The 21,950-nt window shown below is 34.7% G+C and overlaps 1 protein-coding gene across 2 annotated transcripts in view; it reads left to right on the top strand.

Annotated features, from left to right (window-relative positions):
• The window catches only part of NDUFAF5 (NADH:ubiquinone oxidoreductase complex assembly factor 5), a 31,285-nt gene extending 9,579 nt beyond the window's left edge, over positions 1–21,706 (top strand). Inside the window, exons 4-11 of one of the 2 annotated variants that reach the window (XM_074209424.1) lie at positions 775–822; positions 921–1,024; positions 3,923–3,962; positions 9,382–9,579; positions 12,572–12,632; positions 20,073–20,156; positions 20,729–20,811; positions 21,231–21,690. In XM_074209424.1, coding sequence (XP_074065525.1) covers positions 775–822; positions 921–1,024; positions 3,923–3,962; positions 9,382–9,579; positions 12,572–12,632; positions 20,073–20,156; positions 20,729–20,811; positions 21,231–21,317 — 705 coding nt within the window. In that variant the 3' untranslated portion in view covers positions 21,318–21,690. Of the gene's footprint in view, positions 1–774; positions 823–920; positions 1,025–3,922; positions 3,963–9,381; positions 9,580–12,571; positions 12,633–20,072; positions 20,157–20,728; positions 20,812–21,230 lie in introns of both variants that reach the window. The other variant, XM_074209425.1, reaches the window with a different exon arrangement.
• The last annotated feature ends 244 nt before the right edge of the window (positions 21,707–21,950 follow it).

The raw sequence follows: 21,950 nt of genomic DNA, 5'->3' as shown, positions 1-21,950 counted from the left end.
TTGTTAATGAAGGATGAACCATCACAAAGGTAACTTTTGGTCAGGTTTGGTAAATGACTTCCTTTGTGCTGGTCAAGGGAAAGTCCCTTAACTGCAAAGATCACAAGAGATTTTGATTAGACTATCCTCTCTGGACAGTTGGAAGCCAGATTGATGCTAACCACACATCACACTTGGAGAGTTTCTAGCTGCTATTGGGATAGGGGTGTTTCTAGCCATAAAGGACAGGGGCAGGTATAATTTTAGTTGCAGACAACCACTGTAATACTTAATAAGGTACTATGCTGGACATCCTGGATTCTTCAATTTAGTTTAAGAAATGTTAATTAAGCACCCTCTGTGTACAAGGTGCTGTAAATAAGATGCTAGGAATGTAAATAGTAGATGAAACATTCCTTGCCCTCGAGCTTATATTATATAATCCCGATAGAAGTTTGGTAGGCTGTTGCTGCCTCTAGATATCGGAACACTCCTCAGTGACCCCTGGAATTTGGACCCTATCTTTTCCCTTCTCTCTGTGCCTGAAGAGGTTACGGTTTTAGATTGCCATTACCCACAACAATGTTTTCCATCTTGTTAGTGAAGATGAATATGTTTTAAAATTTATCTTATATCTCGCTGAATTTAGCTATTCTGTACTTGTTTAATTTAGAAATTCTTACTTTTAAGATTCTTAATTGCTGACAAATCACTGGTATTTTTAATTTTATTCTCTAGCAGTTTCAGTGATAAAAGTATTTTTATGAACAACCAATTTGCATTATTTTTCTGCAGGAAGTTGTTGGAAAATTTTTCCAAGCAGATATTGCAGAAAATGTTTTGGTATGTAGTTCATTGCATTATCACTATAAGTTAAATAATGATGATTGTGATGGTAACTGACATTCTGTGAAATGAATCTCAAACTTTTTTAATTATAGAAAAACACCTTAGAAACGGAAATACCTGCTGTCCATGTGTTAGCTGATGAAGAATTTCTTCCCTTCAAAGAAAATACATTTGATCTGGTGGTTAGCAGTTTAAGGTTGGCATTTCTTTTTAGTTTTATTTCTTTTGATTCTTTATCAATAATTCTTGCCACAAAGGTTTAATTTTAAGAGAAGAAGAAATAGTTCACACTGTATCGATTCATTGAAAAAAATAACTTTGAAAATGAATAGAATATAAAGTGAACCCACATATATCAGCATTTCCACATAATATCAGCAGATAATTCTGCATAATATCAGCAGATAATACAGAACCCAGTAGGAAGGGAGAAAAAAAAAGAGAAATTTCATTTAAAATAACTATAGTATATAAATTAATTGGGATCTGTCTTCAAGATTAATATATGAATTATATAAATATACCTTTAAAGAAAGTAGAAAGACATAAACAATTGGGAAAATATTATAATATATAAAATGAATCACTAATAAAAAATGTGAAAAGTAAAAATTACTTTTAAAAACTAAAAAAAAAGATAAAGTTCATATGGAGGCAAAAATATTTAAGGTAATAATAAAGACATGGATTTGAAGGAACCTAGCAGTGCCAGACCTAATTCCCAAAACAATTTGACATTGGTTAGAAAAGTAAAGAAAATAAGAAGTAGATCTCTTTGTGCAACACATTGAGTAGTCTAACTTTTCCATTATTCACCCTTTTTGTTTATAGATTTCCCTCAGGACAATTTCTTTTTTTTTTTTTTTTTTTTAGCTATATACTATCCTTTCTGTCTTCTAATTCTCAACTTAAACATTATGGGTCTTTTAATGTCACATTCTCTAGTTTAGCAGCTGATTATTGCAATTTCTCCATGCATGTTCCCTAGTCATGTGTATTTTTTTCCACATAGGTGTACCATAGCATTTTCACTAGCAAAAGCCATGTCTACATCCATTTTCATTATTGTCAGGACATCTTTTCCCACTATTTCTGCCCTTTTAAATATAGAAATGTACAGTATGCTCCCATAAACAAAAATTTTAAAGAAATATTTGTTTAGTGTCATCTACTGCTAGAAAAGAAGTCAAGTTCTAGTCTCTGTTTTCTCATTAACCTGTTGTTGACCTGGAACAAATCATTTCACTGATAGGATCATATGATTTAGAGGCAAAAGCAATCTTAGATATATAATTCAGTGCAATCCCTAGATTTATAGAGAAGGAAACTTTCCCAGAGAACCTAAGGAACTTGTGCAAGTTCACATGGTTAAAATAGATCCAGGGTTCAAAAACTTCTCTATCTCTAAATAATTCCTACTATAACATCCCTGATAACTGGTTACCCAGCCTTTCTGCCTAAAGAACTGAGTGGGAACCTACCTCCAAAGGCAGCTGATGACTTATATTTTTGATACCCTTCTCTCTAGCATATTGAGATCTTTTAAATATAAGGTGACATAAATATGAATTTTGTTTGTTGTTCAGTAGTTTTTCAGTTGCATCTGAGTTATATGACCTCCATTTGGAATTTTGGCAATAGCCAAAGATATGGAAGAGCTTTGCCATTTTCTTCTCCAGCTCATTTAACAGAACAGGAAGCAAGGCAAACAGGGTTAAATGACTTGCTTAAGGCTGCAAAGTAAATGTCTGAAACCAAACTCAAACTCACAAAGAAAAGTCTTCCTATCTACAGGCCTGACACTCTTTCTACTGTTGTTAATGAATACATTAGTATATAAGCTCTTTGAGTGCATATAGTCTCCTGTTTTTATCTTTGTAACCTCACCAAGTAGCATACTGTTGTTGTTAACATAGTACATATTGGACTATAGCAGATGCTAATACTTTCCACCTAAAACAGGATTATAACAATTTCCATCAGTTTAGATTTGTGTGATATATGTTTATTTCATATTTGTAGTTTATCAATAAAAATGATATAATTATTATCTAGATAGCTGACTACAAATCAGCTAATAGAATGCACAAATGGCAAACAACAATGTATGGTGTTTCTTAAATTCTTTGCTATATTCTGTCAGTTCTTATCTAAATATTGAACAGAACAGTATCCAATAGGATGCACACTTAAATTACATATAATCTTTTATGTTAATGACATTTTTAAAGAGTAGCAAATTATCTAAAGTCACTGAGTTATCAAACAGCAGTAAATGTTTTTAAATTGTCTTTTGCATTTACTTTGGAATATTTAGATCTGCTAACAAATTGTACTTTTCAACTATTGAAACCTATTTGAAAAACCTTTATCAAACAGTATTTTAGAACTCAAATATTTTATTGTTATAGTTAAGTTATTTGAACTTGTAAATAAGGCCTTATTTTTACAGTTTTTCATAACAAAGACTTTGATAACAACATAACTTGGACTAAAGTAGAAACCTTAACAATTAAGCCAAGTGTTAGCTGTCGTAGCATTGGGAATTAATTTTCTTACTTTAGCTAATATAGAAACAGTATAACAAGTCACTACTAGCCTTTTTAAGGAGAGAACAATGATTTTAAATTTAGATCTCACTCTAAATCCATCACTATTTTCTTTATGCCATACTACCCATTTAGGTGGTTTAAATTCAAGTAAAGTTAGTAGAATGAATTTCTTCCTTACAGATTGATGTTGTACAGATTAGAATTTTTTTGTTAGAAAAGGACCTTAGAGATCATCTTATCCAACTCCCTCATTTTACAGATAAAGAAATGAAGTCTACAGAGTTGAAATTGCTTGCTTAAGGATCCCATAGCTAGTCATTAGCAGAGGTGGGATTAGAACACAGGTTTTCTTTCTAATAAAAATGATGAAAATTACTAGAATAGAGTTTAGGTAATTGAAAACTTGCAAGTTGTCCCTATGCCTCTTGAAAAATGAGAGCCCCCAAGTGGACTTGTTAGTACACTTGTTTTCAGGCACTTTATTTCAAGATTAACTTTTCTTTTTTGCATTAAACTAAAACAAATTTGTATTTATATTTCAGTTTGCATTGGGTGAATGACCTTCCTAGAGCATTTAAACAGGTGAGAAAAAATTTTGATACATTGTCTTATTGTATTAATACTATTATGAGCCCATCATTAAATATACTTGTAGTCATTCTAAGTTTTAAGAAATTAATTTAACCACACAAACTAAAATGATTTAGTTTGAAATTTGCTTATAAATAAAATATTTGGAGTGTTATTTTAGAATTAAAATCAATATTTATTGAACTGACTATGCATGGTATTTTAGTAAATGGTCTGAGGGATACTGAGAATTATAAAAAATAGTTATTTTTAAGATTAAAAACTTAAGAAAACATAGCCTAAATATGTAAAAGAAAAGTTATTCAACTATATAACAGGTACAAGAAACATTATAAACTAATGGTAGAAATTAGTATTCTCCAAATTTTTTTGATTGCACATTCCTTTTGGGTAAAAAAATATAATGTGCATGCATCTCCAATGCACCAATATTTACTTATTTATAAATGATCAAAGTGGACCAATGTATTGTCCATATAATTATAAAATCAACTTCACACCAGTCAACAAGCTTTTATTATATTCTTAAGTGCTATTAGGTGGAGTTATACAGCGAATATTCTTTTTTTTAAAATTTTTTGCAAGGCAGTGGGGGTTAAGTGACTTGCCCAGTTTCACACAACTGGGTAATTAAGTGTCTAAGTCCAGATTTGAACTCAGGTCCTCCTGACTCCAGGGCTGGTGCTCTATCCACCGTGCCACCAAGCTGCCCCCACAGCAAATATTCTTAAAAAATACTGGGAGTTGTAGTGTACTTCAAGTTCAGAGTCACTAATATGTTAAAGAGAGTTACAACTTCTTCATTAGGAGAAATATCAGAAATATCAGAAACAGAGAGGTGATGGTCCTGTTATACTTTCCTTTAGATGCATCTTATCTTTGGAATTATTGTATTGGTTCTGAATGCTGTGGTTTAAGAACTACATTGATAGGGTAGAGAATGTCCATCCAAGTCAAGTAGGTTGAAAGTGTGGGGCATGTTTGACCTGGAGAAGAGAAGACTTGAGATGGAGGACAGAACCATGACAGCTCTCTTCAGGTGTATGAAGGCTCTCCTGTGGAAGAGAGGGATGAGATATGTCCTGATAGGACCAAGAGGACACGACAAGAACAGTGGGTGGAGGTTGTATAGAGGCTGTTTAGGATGAAAGTGAGGATAATTGCCAAATAAGTATGACCGACCATCCTGCACTAGAATGGACTTATTTGGGAATTAGTGGGTTCCCCCACCTTGAAGGACTTATGACAAAAACTGGCCGAGTACTTGTTGAGTAGCTTCTAATTGCAAAATTTTCTGATTCTGTCAATTATATACATTATAAAACTTAGAAAACTAGAATTTTAAAAAAGGATAAAATAAATATGAATCCATAGTGAGCCAGTGGTGTTTATTGGGTAGAAGACTAACAGAATTTGACCTGTATTTGTGGAATATCACTTTGTAGACTGTGGAAGATGGAATAAAGAGGGGAAGAGTTGAGACAGAAAGGCCAATTTAAGTGGCTCTGTTAATAATCCAAAAGGTGAAAAGGACTTGAATTTGATTGGTGTCTTTGCAACAGATAGTGTGTAGGAAGAAATAAAAAGATCTGTAAAGTTGGGTATCTAACAAGGAGCTTGGAAAGATAGGGGTTTATAAATAGTGTAGATCACAATTCATCCATACCCACTTTCCTTTTGCAAATACTCTCCCACTAAAAGTAAAAAATAGGCTATTCCCTGGTCACTGAAGAGCACAGAACCTTTGAGCTACTGTTACAAGATTATTCAAGGGGAAGTGGTAGGTGGAAATATTGCCATTGACACCTCCAGTGACACCTGATTCCAGTCTCTGGCTGTTTGCAGCTAGATTATAACTTTGCTGAGACCAACAGTAGACTCAGTGGTGAGGTATGGGGAACTTTAGAATTTTGGAATATTCCTGGAACTCTTCCTTTTGGGGGGGGTCCTTCAGTAGATCTGATCAGTAGACTGATTTTACTTTGCTCCCAGTTTTTTAAATCCTCGAGCATTTTTCATTTATTATTTCTTGACATAAAATGTGTAGGCTTTTTTAAAAAACCATTTTTTAGGGAATCAGTAGAATTTTTTAGGTAGTAGATTATAAGGACTGTGCTTGGTGTGGAGACTCAGACAAAAACTAAAGCAAGATAGTTTTTGGAAGAAAGCACTAATAGCTGAGAAGAAGGCTCTTCAGTTGAACTTTGAATGAAAGCTCCATCTCAGAAGTGGAGAAGAGTATAATAAAAGTTAGGGAGGGGGAGGAGTATTCTGGGAGAGAAACTGCAAGGTGAGTATGGCTGATTCATGAAGGAAATCATGTAATAAAGCTGCAAAAGGAGTTTGGATTCAGGTTGTGAAAACATTTTAATGCCAAATATAGAAGTTTCCCATAGGGGCAATAGAAAGCAACTGGAGTTTATTAAGTAGGATAATGACGTGGTTAGACCTGTACTTAAAGCACAGAAAAATCATTTTTGGCAACTTGAGGGTGAATTGAGTAGGAAATGAGGTAGAGCAACCAATTAGGAGGTTATTGCAAGTTCAAATGAGAAGTGAAAAAGGACTGAACTAATATTGTAAAGTGAGAATAGAGTGGAATACATGGTTATGAGAACTGTCAATTGAATTTGGTACAATGAGAGGGAGTAAGGGGTCAATCTAGATTATTGGAAGAATAATGAGGCCCTTAAGAGAAACCAGGAGGTTTGGAAGAGCAATAGGTTTGTGAGGAATGAAATGAGTCATTTTAGACATGTTAAGTTTTAAGATACCAGTGATATATACTTTTCAAAATGTTCAGTAGGCAGTTAGTGATGTAGTTCTGGAAACTGGGGAAAGACTAGGATTGATCTGGGAGTCATCTGGAGAGAGATGATAGATAATTAAACCAGTGGGAACTGATGAGATCAAATGAGAGGATAAAGAGAAGGATATGGATGATATGCCTGTGGGAGACTGAAAAGGAAGGGTCACTCATGTAGAGAGGAGAACCAAGAGAGTAGTGTCAAGAAATACCAAGGGTCTAGAAGGATTAAAGGACTTTGCTAGAATCAAATGAAAAGTAATAAATAATAGAGCTGGGATTCTAAATCAGGTCTTCTAATTCCAGAGTGTTCTTTTTACTGTTTGATGGTAATTAACCTAATGGAAAGAGAAAGAACATGGTTTACAGAAATAAAGAAGCCAGAATGGGGAGATGGCTTTGGATAAAGATGACAAGTTTTGCTTCTGTTTTTTTGTTCAGGAAGGGAAGCTGTTTTTAAAATGATCTGACACTCCCTTTAGTGGAAGTTATGTGTATAGAATTAGAATTATGTAGCCAGCCTAACTTCTGAACAAGCATTTGAACAAGATCAGTCTTAAAAAGAAGGAAAACATAGATATCATAAAAGGAGTCTATTATCCACAAAAAGATGAAAGTTTCCTAAATCCTAATCTGTTCTCAGATACTCTGATTTCATCACTGAGCCAGGAAATGACATTCTACCAAAAAAGGGACAGATCAGTTTGGAGAAAGTAGCTGAGGAACAAACTTCTTGTCCCTTTAGAAATTTAGTAGAGTGCCTATTTATGCTATGATAATGCCAAAGATTGGGGGGGGGGGATACCCAGAAGGATATTGAGCTTGACATTCTCCTGAAGCAGTTAACTCCTGAACTGTGTCTCACATGAAAAGATTATGAGAATAATGAACATCCTGGTCATTTAGCATGGTATCGGGATACTAAAAATTAGGTAGGGCAGGAAGAACAGGGTTCTGTAGAATATATAGGAGAGTGGACCATTGAGAACTGAGAATGACCAGCTTCTGTTTAGTATGTCTCCCTGGTATTGTTGAAGGTTGGCCTTAGAGCTGAGGGCTAAATGGATGACATAGACCAGTGATAGGATGACCAGGGTTCCCATCTGAATGGCATCAACAAGTATCAACAGAGGTGAAACAGGTGATAAGAATTACCAGGTTTCTCAAAGTCATATATTTGAATCTAATATTTATGTGTAGGAGAGAAGCTGGACTGGAACAAAAGAAAGATATTCTTCATCTTGAGAATAGATGAGTAGTACAGATAGGCAGTGCTGATCTGGTTCACATGTAAAAAGGACATGCCACTTTGCTAATCCAGGAATTTATCCCCCCAGCATGTGGTCTTTGTTCTTCTCATTGTTAGGTGCCCTTGGATGAATTGAAACAGGTATTGATGAGGTGCTCTCTACTGCCATAGACCCTAGGACCAACTCCCTGCTTGAGACCCTAGGGGTTGAACAACTTGCTGAACCTCTGCTAGTTCAGCCATTCTAGCTGGAGTTCTTCCTGAGCTCCTCCATTGGATAGTTGATGAGAACACATAGTCAGTGGTTAAAGCTAAGGATCTAGAGGATGGGAGGAAGATAATTGGCTGATATAATAGACTTGGGAGCTATGTACAACATTATGTAGTAGGAAAACTTTGAATGTGGAGTCAGACAATATAGCTTCTTATCTCAGACAAACTGTGCCAACTCTGTCTCTTATTAGCTCTTGGGCTATGGGCAAGTATCCGTACCACTTAACCACAAGGTTCTTGGAAAATTCATTTTTTTTTCATAAATCACTGTATAATGTGAAATTTCTGTTACACTCTTCAGTGTGTGGCTGAAGAAAGTGTATAAAAAGAAAAAAATAAAAAAAACCCTTGAAAAGTAACTTTGTTCAACAGGCAGAAAGTGGCAAAGCCACAAAAAAGGTGACATAGTCAGGCAGATGTCAGGGGCTAGTGGAGTATATGGTCTTGAATAATGCTTTTTAGTATATTAGAATGTTAAATTCAGATTTTTTATTTTGACTTGGAAGTTGATTTAATGAGCCCTGCCTTAGAGAAGGATCTCCCTTTCTTATCAGATCCAAGTATTTCCAAGTACTTAATATAGTTTGAACTGTTGTTGAAAATTTAGAGTAAGAATGTGGTTATCCAGTTTACTTCTGATATTGATCTGTTAGTTATTAGTTGGAAATTAGTTGTAAAGGCAGGAAAATAATCAGTGAGAGACTTCTTTTCCATAAAAGAGACAGGTATCCTCATTTATGTTTTAGATCAGGGCTGTCCAAAATAGGGCCTCTTGTGGGTTTACTAAATGCTTTAATAAACAAAGCCGAGCTATTACAGAGCACTCACTAAAATGGTAAATCAAAATATATTGTCTATTGTTTCAATAGAAAATTTTTAAAGTAAGGTTGGACAGGTCTGTTTTAGATTATACAAATGTTTAAGTGTATGAATGACTCTACTCCTGGCCATATGTAATGATAATTTTGAAATGTTAAGTTACTGTAAACAAGAATAAATCCCTTCTAAATGAATGGAGAAATGTAAGTAAAATGAACTTTGGGATTCGTATTTTTTTCTGAACTTTTTTTTTTGTCTTACAGATTCATTATGTTTTAAAACCAGATGGAGTATTCATTGGTGCGATGTTTGGAGGGGATACACTCTTTGAGCTTCGATGTTCTTTACAATTAGCAGAACTGGAAAGGGAAGGAGGATTTTCTCCACATATTTCTCCCTTCACGGCTGTCAGTGATCTGGGCCATCTGTTGGGAAGAGCTGGTTTTAACACACTGACTGTGGTAACTATTATGAAAGAAAATCATTGGTTGGGCAGCTCAGCAACAACCAAAAATTTTTCTTGATTTTTGAAGGAATATTGAAAATTCTGAAGTTGTTAAATTCCAAGTACTGCAATTTTCAGTAAAAAAAACAAAACGACATTTATTTTAACTTAATAAGGATTTAATTTAAAATCTATGCCTAGGTAACTCACTTTTAAAAAACTGAGTAAATGCAATTGTCCCTCTCTCAGAAAAGATGATGAGTTCCAGGAATGGGGGGAAAGTACCTCTGAATAGTGACACAGATGTGTTGGCATTTAAAGATTAACCCAGTTTGGTTGTACCGTAGATTATTTGGAGAAGAGTTAGAGATAGGGCTATGAAAGTATAATTATGCCAGAGTTTGGAAGGTCTTAAATGCTAAATAGAGTCTTAACTTTTCTTTATCAGTAAAGAGTTACTGAAATTTTTTGTGTAGAGTAAGTAGCATGACTGTTATAAATAATAATAAGCAGTCAATAAATATTTATTAAGTGCTAGACATTCTGGTAAACACTGGGGTTATAAAAAGAGACAAAAGACAGTTCATGCCCTCAAGGAGCCAACAATCAAATGAGGGAGAAAGCAAGGAAACAAATATGTATAAACTATACAGCTATATAAAATACTGTATATGAGCTATACAAATAATATGTTATTTCCTACTTATGGAAATAATCAATAAGAGGAAAGACTAGAGCTTAGAGGAATTCAGAAAGGCTTCCTGTGGGAGATGGGATTTTAATTGGGACTTAAAAGAAGCCAGAGAAACCAGTGGGGAGAGATGAGAGGAAAAATATTTCATGTATGGGGACAGTAACAGAAGATGACCAGAGCAGAGAGATGTTGTTTCAGCATCCAAAAAGCCAGTGTAACTGCATCAAAAACATATATGAGGCAATAAACAAAATGACTGGAAGAGGGCACCTTATAAAGGACTTTAAATACTGAACAGAACATTTTGTATTTGATCCTGGGAGTGATTGGAAGCCATTATTTAGTGACTGGAAGAGTGACATGGTCAGATCTGTGCTGTGAGTAAATCATTCTAGTGACTGAATGAAGACTGATTCCAGTGGGAAGATACTTGAACCGGGCAAATTCACCAGTAAACTATTGCCAAGTTCAGATGTTACATAGGTGAAATCAATAGGCCTTGCATTCAGACTCCATAGTTTTTCCTCTAGATGTGGACTGCATTGTCCATAGCCATTGTCTCAGAATTGTCTGCCGAGAGAAGCTGTATCCATTGTAGTTAATCATCTCACAATGTTATTGTGTACAGTGTTCTCTTGGTTCTACTCCACTCAGCATCAGTTCATGCAGATCTTTCTATGCTTCTCTAAAGTCCAACCACTCATAATTTCTTACAGAATAGTAGTACTCCACGACGTTCATTTATCATAACTTGTTCAGTTGGGCATGACATTTTGAAATGGACGTTGACACTTTGTCATTGATCATTAAGTATGTACAAGGTGCTAGGTACTAGGGATACAAACATGAAAGTGAAAGACTGGCTCTGTCTTCAGGGAACTTGCATTCAGTGTCTTGATGAATAAGTACAAGATGGGTCTCTAAGAGATGACTAGGAAGTCTAGTAGATCAGGAAAACTTTTTTGAGTAGTACTTGTGCTGAGCCTTGAAACTTAGGCTTAAACCAGGTTTTTTAAGGATGAAGATAAAGAGAGCATTCCTGACCTGAGGAGACTTCCTAGGCAAAGGCATATTGGTCAGAACATGTTGTGAGACATGGATATGAAGCCAGAATATTGAATAATTTCACTGGAATAGAGTGATTGATGTGGAGTTAAATAATACATGCTTAGCCTGTGAAAATAGTTAAGAACAAGATTACAAAGGGTATTGAATGGCAGATAGAGAAGTTTCTAGTCCCTAGAGATATCAGGGAATTACTGAAGTTTTTTTTTTTTTTTTTAGGTTTTTTGCAAGGCAAATGGGGTTAAGTGGCTTGCCCAAGGCCACACAGCTAGGTAATTATTAAGTGTCTGAGACTGGATTTGAACCCGCCTCCAAGACCGGTGCTTTATTCACTATGCCACCTAGCCGCCCCAAGATTCTTGAATAAGGATGTGACATTGGTTAGATCTCTACTTTAGGAATATTCATTTCTACTTTAGGAATATTCATTTATAGTTCTATGGAAGATAACTTGGAGAGAGGACAGACTGGATATAGGAAGACAAATTAAGAAGTTTTTACTGTAGTCCAGAGGAAAGATAATGAAAGCCTGAACCTAGACTGCTTGTATTTTGGGTAGGGAGGAGAATGGTGATTAAACTATTGAGGTGGTAGATTTAACAGCACTTAGCAACTGATTGACAAACTGGAGTATATCTGGAGGAGGACAGCCTGGATTGGTGAAAGGTCTAGAAATTATATCAATTTTTTATGGAATTGAAGAAATTGTGGATATAGAACTCAATAATTCACTCAAGGAAGTATCTGCTGTTAGTTTTGCCATGAACATGCAAAGATAAAAATCCCCCAAATGATAGCTCCTTAGGGAGTGTTACATGCAAGATAACTTCCGGAAGAAAGAGCACCAAAACTAAACTAGAGTATCAGAAAACATTTCTTATAGGAAATGATAGCTTAGCTGATTATTGAAGGAAAGTTAGAGGCAGGGATTGGGGAGTTAGGGCGGGGGGAAGAGTGCGGGAAGGGATAAGATGTAGAGATGGAGAATAGCTTAGCATAAGATTAATTCAGACCTAAAGGATATAATTAGGTCCATCTGGAAATAATAAGATAACATATTTTGATCCAATGTAATGAAGGAAACACTATTTAATAGAGCTATTGCCAAATGAAATGGACTTCTTTTTGATAGATTATTCCATTTCTTTTCTGCAGTATGTAGGCCTTATTAGATGATCTCTCAGTTCCTTCTAAAGCTAAAGAATTTCTCTTAAAGGTCAAAATAATATTTTTTCCATTTTTTAAATAGGATACTGATGAAATTCAAGTTAATTTTCCAGGAATGTTTGAGGTGATGAAAGATTTACAAGGTAAGGAGTATTTTTAAAAAATAATCTTAGATTTATTATGTTTTGTTTATATAGCCTTATGATGATTGAACTAGAACTGAAGCATTAGAATTCTTTTTATTTTACTTAGCCTTTCAGAAAATGATTCAGAAATAACAAATGATGGCTCTTTTTAAAAAAGAAATAATATTCTCTTTAGCTAGAAATTACTTTACTATTTTGTATATACTTACTATTTATTTATGCATTGTTGTTTATGTATTGTATTTCTCACCTCTGATAAAATGTAATTGCCTTCAGGGGACAGAGACAAGGACAATTTCATTCTTGTCATCATGTCCCTTACCACCTTGCACCTTTGTTCTGATACTTTATAAATGTTTGTTGAATTGAACTTGTGATTTTGGTATGCAGTTTCTTGTATACTAAAGTTTTTAATTAACTAGAAGACCCCTTGTTTGGAACCTGGGAAATTGAAAGCAATTTAAGGATTAATAATAATAATAATACCTTCAATTTATTTAGCCCTTTTACAGCTTTCAAAGCACTTCAAAAGATTATCTCATTTGACTATTACCACAACCAGTGAGGTAGGAAGAGTAGGTATTATTTCTATTGATAGTTGAAACTCAGACTGCGATGTGACTTATTCTCTTCTCTGAGATCTCACTGCAGCCAGGTGAGACTTAAAACTTAGGTCTCTGACTCCAATTATTGCACTTTTTTTTTTAACTTTACCTTGCTACCTCTTACATTTCCTTTGTAGAAAAATGTTCATTGAATTCATTATATAAATTTTTCTGAATATAGAAATTTATTGCTTTGAAAGTAGAAGATTTCCTATCTCCTCAGGAAACTATTAGTGTTTAGAAGCCTTACAGCTGTTTTTAATTTACTTAAAATTTTTTGAAAATCTAGAAGTCTGCCACATGTGCATAAGTTGGCATATAAGCTGTTTTTTATTGGTAGTTAGAGTTAATTGCCACCCACTAGCTTTCCCATCTGAGTAAGGATTTTTTATTCTTTGTATTTGTATCCCAGCATCTCTGACTCAATCCTGGTTTAATGCAAGAAAGTTTTGGAAACAGAAAACTTGGGTTTGAATCTGGTTCTTTTTACAAACTGTTGTTCCTGACAAGAAACATCCTTCCCCTTTCTAGGTCTTATTTGAAAGGGCTGGTTTAAATGATCTCTAAAAGTTCCTTCTAATAATAATAATACTGTGATATTTCAAGTAGTAATTGTAATACAGTTAAAAATTGTAAAAGCTTTTAATACAGTAAATGTTCCCCATAAGATAGTACATGTGTCTCCAATCCACCTCTATAACCACACCTACCTCCCCAACAAAGTAAATGGGTTAGAATCTTGGCGTGGTACTTAAAAAATTTCCAAAAGATTTCATTGGAACTCAACTTGAATATATTTTATTTGAAGGGATCGTGTTTGTTGACTATTTTTTGGTTATCATTTACCTTTATTTGTGATAACTTTTTTCTTTTTTCATTTCTATTCATTGTGGTTTAGTACTTTATTACCCTATTTAGTATACTCTGTGTGTATGTGTGTGTGTGTGTGTGTGTGTGTGTGTGACACACACATGAGAGAGAGAGAGAGAGAGAGAGAACATGAAGAACACGAATCTTATTAGAATCATCTTAGGGGATAGAATATTTCATTCTGTTTTCTTCCAGTCATGAAGACATTCTGATCCCACCTGTAAAATTCAATTGCCAGTTATATATGACAGTGGGAAGGTTCTTAACATATGTAAAAGCCTAAGGAAATTCTCTCAAATGGAAGATTAACTATAGTATTGATATTCTTAGACAAAGTAGTGGACATATTTTTATTCAGCTCTTCCGATTAGTTAGAAACCTTTTACATATTTTTATCTTTCCATAATAATTTTGGTGTCTCTTATATGAACTACCATTACTATTTCACAGAAAAAAGTCCAGACTAATTTTTGCAAACAAGTACTCATCAGCTGATGAATGAGGGGAATTTGGAGGCTTTCACAGTGGTTTTAAGGTAAGTTCATTTATCTTATAGAGTCTAGACAATACATCTAAGTATTGTTCATGTGAAACAACTAGTAAATGAAGAACTAATTTTAAGTGTTGTTGAACTTACCTTAAAAGAACTGTGAAAGTCTTAAATATTCACCTGATGACTATATTTTCCTTCATCATAAAATATAGGGTAAGTCAAAAATCCCTGTGCTTCTCCATTAAGGTGTTTTCAACACAACTGCACAGGAACTCTAATATATAATAACTCATGTTCGTATCAGAACATAAGTGTGGTGATTTCAGCAGATTCTGTTATCTTGGTTTAACTAAAAGGTCTTAAAGACCCCTCTTAGCTTTTTTTTTTCTTTACGTTTTTGCAAGGCAAATGGGGGTTAAGTGGCCTGCCCAAGGCCACACAGCTAGGTAACTATTAAGTGTATGAGGTCAGTTCTGAACTCATGTCCTCTTGACTCCAGGGCTGGTGCTCTGCCTGCTTATTTTGAACATAAAAGATTATTCATGTAAAGAATTTGGGGGTAGTAGCTTTTTGAGGGTTTTCTTTGTAGGTTTTTTATTAGAAAGGAGATTTGATTTTTTTCAAAAATAAAATGAATTTTAAAGACCTGAAAGGTATAGTTGTAATTGCCTTAGAACTATGCTTAGGGAAATGATCTCTCCATGTTGGCATTTGCAATAAAATTTCACATATATCCTACTTTGAGGAAGAACAATTTTCAGATATTCAGCAAAAGGATAAGTGATATCTCATGGCCTAAAATTTTGCTGAGAAAATCATCCCATGAATTCTAAGCTCTCAAAAATGAAATTCTGCTGTGATATAAAGAGAAACCATCCCAAGAAAGTAAAAAAAGAGGGAATCTGACGATATGAATGTAGATGAATCGAAAAATCATTAGCCACCTTATATTTCAAAAGTAAAGTTCAGAAGATGCAAGGGAAGATAATTAGAAATGGGTGTGAAAACAAAATTTGAACCTGTAAGAACAGTGGTAGGAAAACTAAAACTCAGAGTTGGCTGCAACTGGTAAAGGAATTCTCAAACAACAAAATAGATTTTCTATTTTGGGTATCTTGAGGAAATGAAGATTAAGGAAAAGGATAGGAACTGGTAATCAAAGTGGAACAGTGATTAAGAGAAAGAAGTCAGAGCTTCTTAATTGTTATTTCTGTTTTCTCTGCTAAGGAGAATGATCTTTGAAATGGAAAAAGAACATAAAATGACTAATAGGGAGTTAAAAAAATCCAAGGTAAATAAGTAAATGATAAGAGTACCTGACTGTTGTTAATAAATTCAAGTCACCAGACCCAAATGACTTGTGACATAGGATTTAGAATGAGCTGCAAGATTTGATTACTAAATCTTTGTGAGTGATTTTCTCAGAGCAAAAAAAAGGTGCCACATAAGTGAAAAAATTCAAATATATCCCAACTTGTAAAAAACTGTACACCATAATTTAGTGATCTTAGCTTCTACTCCTGTCAAAATCATGGAATGTGTTAAAAAGTGAATTAGTGAGTATCCCAAAAAAGGAAGTTTTGTTAACAAGGAGCTCAAGATGATTTTATTTTCTTATTTATCAGAATATTAGTTTGGCAGAATTGTTTAATTAGATTTTAGCATTTTACAAAGTCTGTCATTTTTCTAACCTTGAGGCACCACTGCAAGGTCACCACAATTTGAGAGAACTGATGTCTGTGCCCAATTTTGTACCCAGACATGTAGTTTGAACTAGATTTGTTTCTTGTGCCCCAGAACAATTTTACATATACTGGCAAAAACAAAACTTAAAATAGGATTCAGTAACATCACTGGGAACTGATATGACCTTGAGGATAAAGAACCAAGGTTTAAGTTCCCTGGTTAGGTCACTTCTCAGGTTTCTTGATAGCTAAAATATAAGTTGTAGAAAAGGGGCCAGGCTACATTGGTAGAGGGAATTTCTTTGATAGGAGTTCCCTATACTAATGAAATCACATGCCCAGTCTGTAGCAGACTTAAAACTATTATTATAGCCTACTGAAAAACTTAAGTTTAAAACTTAAAAGAATGTAAAGCAGTTTTCTGGGACTTTTGATTAGACATTTTACATTTCACTTTAGCTTTGAATTGTTCAAACAACTTCTGAAACATGTCTGCCAGTAAATTATTAGATTTAATCCCATCCTTTTCAAGATCACTGAAGAAATTGCTATGGTTTCCTCCTCTGCTATGATTCTTAAATTGATGAGGTTGCCTCTATACCCTGATATAGTCATCTTGGAATAGATACTTACATAAGATCAGGAAAGAACCCCAAAAAGGTAGCCAGGATCCCTCACATAAACTTGCCCAGTTGAGGCACCCTGCATTGGCTGCCATATGATTGGAGTTACCATGATCTTGAGTGAAGAAAGATTGTTCTTTCCTACCCCTCCCTGAAAATCTCAAAAATATGTTGCTATGTAAAGAGAAGAAGCAAAAGACACTGAGCCAAAAGTTGTCTCTTCCTGTGGGGGCTATTCAGGGCTTCTCATATACCAAACTATAAAGTCTTCCCAGTACTTGGTCATCATATGGTTAGATCAACATCACCCAGAGAGACTCAAATAAAGAACAACTTTGATTAAGCTCCATGTAATGGCACCTGTTGTATTATTCTTTTAGACAAGATGGTGAGAGAGGTGCTAGATGATGTTACAGTTAAATGCATTTGAAACTAGTTAATAGTCATTAATAAGTCGGTCAGCTTTAAGGGAGTTCTTTAATAGAATGTCCTTGGAACCTTGCTGTTTAAACTTTGTTTCAATTATTTAGATATAAGCAAAGATGTGCTGATCAAATGTGTAGGGCAACATGAAGTTGAGAGTATTATATAGCACAGGGCATAGAAGTGTCATGGTCCAAAAAGACTTGGCAGTCTAAATTGGGAACGCATTGTGATATGTGGATGTGGACTCCTGGACTTGGAATCATAGGATTTGAGTTTGAATTTTGACTCTGAAATTAATAATACTGAACTTTCCTTAGGATTTAGTTTCCTTATCTATGAAATTAAGGAGTTAGAAAAGATTACCTCTATAGACCTATTTATTGCTTTATGGGGTCAAAAAAAATAAACTCCACAAGTAGGTAGGAGAGGTGTGGCTAGATAACATTTTCAGTGGCAAAATATAAGGGGGCTCACTATGAGTCGGTACTGTGATACAGAAGCATAGTTTTGAGGTTTTAAGCTAAATTAAGGAAGGCATAAGGAGTCAGGAGAGGCCTAGATTTGTATCCTGCCTTTCATACATAATAGTTTTATGACCATGGGCAAGTCATTTTGAAATCTCTGAGCTCTCCAGTTTTCTCATGGGTAAAATAGTGATATGATACCTTTTACTTCTCTAAAGGTTTATTATGAGGATCAAATGAAATAATGCCACCATAGTGCTTTGCAGGCTTTAAAAATCTTATATAAATGTTAACTATCATTATTAAAATGGGAGGTAATACTGTTGCTTCTTTTTCATGGGGTTTTAGAGAATATAGATGTAGAACACTAAATATACTGTCATATTTGGAATAAATTTGATTAGTTTTGCTAATGTGCTTTTTTTTCTTTTTTTCTTTTTTCCTTCTTATTCTTTATTTCATGGTATGGTTCAGGCAAGGCAGGGGGAAGAGAGGATAATATAACAAAAGATATTGATAAAACAAAATATGACAGAGTAGAGGGCCTATGATCAAAAACTAGCATGATGTTTACTATTGGGAAAGTTACTTAGTTTCCCTAGGTCTCAATTTCCCCAGCTGTAAAATGAGGGACTTAGATTAAGTGGCCTATGAAGGTAGCTTTTAATTTATGAACCCATGATACTTCTATACAGTTCTGATTGGGGACAGATCTCACCTGGAATTTTTGTGTTCCATTCTGGGGACCACATTTAGATATAGTAATATTAATCCCTAGCATCTAAGATAAAGGCAACTTAGACAGATAGAAGTGCCTTATGCACACTATTCATTTATCCTACTTTTATTACATGAGTTAGCCACCTATTCAGACCATACATTTCCTGTGTAATATTTTTAGTTTCAAGCTCTGTCACTCACGTGTGCGCACGCGCGCATGCACACACACACACACACACACACACACGTGTGTTTGCTGCCATCAGTGCACACCAAAGGTGGTAGACAGATTAAAAGGGTCCATGGGGAGGATATCTCATGACACAAAGGACGCTTTGTTCCTCCTGCTAATGTGACCCTTTATTTTAAGTCCACTGGTGTATTGAAGAACAGTTTACATAACTAAGGGTTCTTTTTCCAGTAAAAGGCTTGGTAATGGGGTGGGGAGGGACATGATGATTTTTTTTCTTCTGACATCTGAAGATCTATCTTGATGAGGAAGCATAAACCTTTTTTCTATTTGATCCTCAAAAGTGGAACTCTCTTGGAGGATTTAGCTCTCTACCTCTTGTCAGGCTGTCAGGCTCTTTTATCATCATTCAGACTCTGCCCCCATCTACATATGTGGATATACTCCTAGAACTGTCCTGGACCCTTCGCTCTGACTAAGAGCTCATCAGTTCCCGTGGGTACAATTGTGTCTTCCCTTACCCACATATCCAACTCTCCTCTCTTTTCTGAACTTCACTTCTGTTTTACCAGCTATATCCTGTTCTTCTCTACATTGCAGTCTTTTAAGTGATCTCAAACTCCACATATCCAAAACTAAACTTTGCTGTTTTTGTTGAGGACACGACTTTCCTATTAGTTACCCTCTCTTTCCAGACTTATCCTGCTACTCACTGTCACATAATACTTTGCTCCAACCAAACTAGCCCACTTGCTTCTCTGTTTTCTATGCCTGTTCCCTATTCCTGGAGTACATATCCTCCTCACCTACACTTTGTAATTCTTAGGTCTTTCAAGGCACAGCTTAATTGCATCCTTCCTAGTTTGATGGTGTTTCCATCTACTCTTCCCTTTCCCTGCCGCTCCCTGCCCATTACTTTGCAATCATATACTTAATAATATATGCTTTCTATCCCTTTGTATCTTCACCACCTAGTAGAAGAAGGAAATTGTTGAATTGATTGGAAATAAAGTATATAAAGTCAAAATTACTCTGTGATAATTTCATTATTTCCCTTCAAAAGTAGCTAATGATGGCAAGAAGACCCAGAAACACTTTGAAAAGAAAGTAATTTCTCAATTGTAGAAATTAACACTAAAAACCGTGTTAACCGACTTAAATTAAACAACTTACTATAAAGGAAATAATGTTTGTGAGATTTGATTTTCATTGCTTGGCTTAGGAGGGAGGAGAGACTTCAGGTATCCTTGCCTCTGTCTACATACTGAAACAATAGTAAAGTTATTAAAAGGTTAAATTATGAAATTTAGAACCTTAAGGTATTTACTGTATTTTTTAAAGTCTATTATGTGTGTTTTTAGGCATGGGAGAAAGCAATTGTTCTTGGAATAGAAAACCTTTGCTTCATAGAGAAACAATGTTGGCAGCTGCAGCAATATATCAAGGTAAGAGGAAAGTTTAATGTTCCATGTATTCCAGTTTTTTATTGAGAACTCTTTGCCATTTGACTAATGTAGATTTTCTTTGACTTAACAATCACCGTTCCTTTACCTTTACAAAATTTCCAGATCCTTTGACCTCTTTCTCACTGACCTCCATGGGCAGATAATCAGTTGTTCCTTATGACATCCCCAAATAACAGCTACTTTCTTATTCTGTAACTCCTATCTCCAACACATTGCCAGATATTGAATGTCTTTATATAAGTCATTTATAAAACCCTAGAATCAGGGCGGCTAGGTGGCACAGTGGATAGAGCACCGTCCCTGGAGTCAGGAGTACCTGAGTTCAAATCCGGCCTCAGACACTTAATAATTACCTAGCTGTGTGGCCTTGGGCAAGCCACTTAACCCCATTGGCTTGCAAAAACCTAAAAAAAATTAAAAAAAATAAAACAACAAAACCCCCTAGAATCTTTTTGCACTGCCTTTTATTATGTGTTTATTGCAAGAAATAGTGCTTTATTGAACTGTTTCCCCTCCCTTTATTGAATTTCATTTTTTTTTTCCTTTTTTAGAAATGTATGGAAATGAGGATGGCTCAGTACCTGCAACTTTTCAGATCTATTATATGATAGGATGGAAATATCATGATTCACAGGTAGCATTAAAGCAAATAGTTCTTCACATGTTGAATTGTCTTTTTTTTTTTTATCATGTTTCTGAGGAAAAGCAGGAGGGGGCTTTGCTCAAGAAAGCAATGAAGGATTTAACTAGAACTTATTTTGTGTGCTAGTTGGTGTGGTGGTAGAAGCATGAAAACCAGATTTTAAAAGAACTTGGTATTCTTCCATTCCAGGCTCTGAAATTTACTAGTTATATGACTAGGCACAGCATTTAAAACTCTATGCCTTAGTTTCCTTATCTGCAAAATGGGAATTGATAATAATAATAACAATAATAATAATGACAATAGTCCTTTGACTTTAGTATGAAAGCATTTTGTAAATTCTAAAGTGCTATGTGAGCTATTATCCTTGATCTCTTAGTATTCTAATTTTTTCTTTGTTTTGTTTTTAGGCAAGACCTGCTCAGAGAGGTTCAGCAACTGTATCATTTGGAGATTTGGGAAAAATAAATAATGTTATGTCACATGGGAAGAAATAACTTTTGATCACAATAAATATTCAATGTTGATACAATTTCTAATTTATTTTCTCATCCAAAATTGCTATCTTTTGCATCTGTTATAATTATACATTGAAGCAGGAAACAATAAACAAAGTTCTTATAAATAAAATGATTACAATTCTTACTAAAAAACAACAGCAGGCCTATATTTAGTAACTATCCACTTTCACATGCTTTCTATTTTTGGTTTGATACTGTCCTCTAGTGATTTGGGTAATACTGCAGAATCAGCCAGAAAACATCTCTGAGGTATCTTCAAGTATGTTAATTTATGTTAATTTCAAAATTGATGGAAAAGATTGCTACTGCTGATATTTTTCACATTTTTATACCTGCCTCTCTTTGAAATTTCTGAGGGAAGACTAATTCTAGGGGGATGGGTTGAAGGGTACAGGAGGAGAATAGAGAACCAGGGAGACAGAAAGGTAGACAGGCTACTCAGGAGCACCAGTTTATTCACTTTGAAAATGCAGACTTTACAATGACTTCTTTTAAATATCTTGTTGCTTGCTATTTTATTTGCCTGGAAGAAGAGGAGAGAAAATGAACCTTACTATAATTCTGTCTTGTAAAAAGATAATCTTGGTATATTGGTCTCTTAAGACCACC

The sequence above is a fragment of the Macrotis lagotis genome, chromosome 1 (assembly GCF_037893015.1).
Source record: "Macrotis lagotis isolate mMagLag1 chromosome 1, bilby.v1.9.chrom.fasta, whole genome shotgun sequence".
Taxonomy (NCBI): Eukaryota; Metazoa; Chordata; class Mammalia; order Peramelemorphia; family Peramelidae; genus Macrotis; species Macrotis lagotis.
Note: the sequence above shows the minus strand (reverse complement) of the source record. Positions and strands in the feature narration are given on the sequence as shown.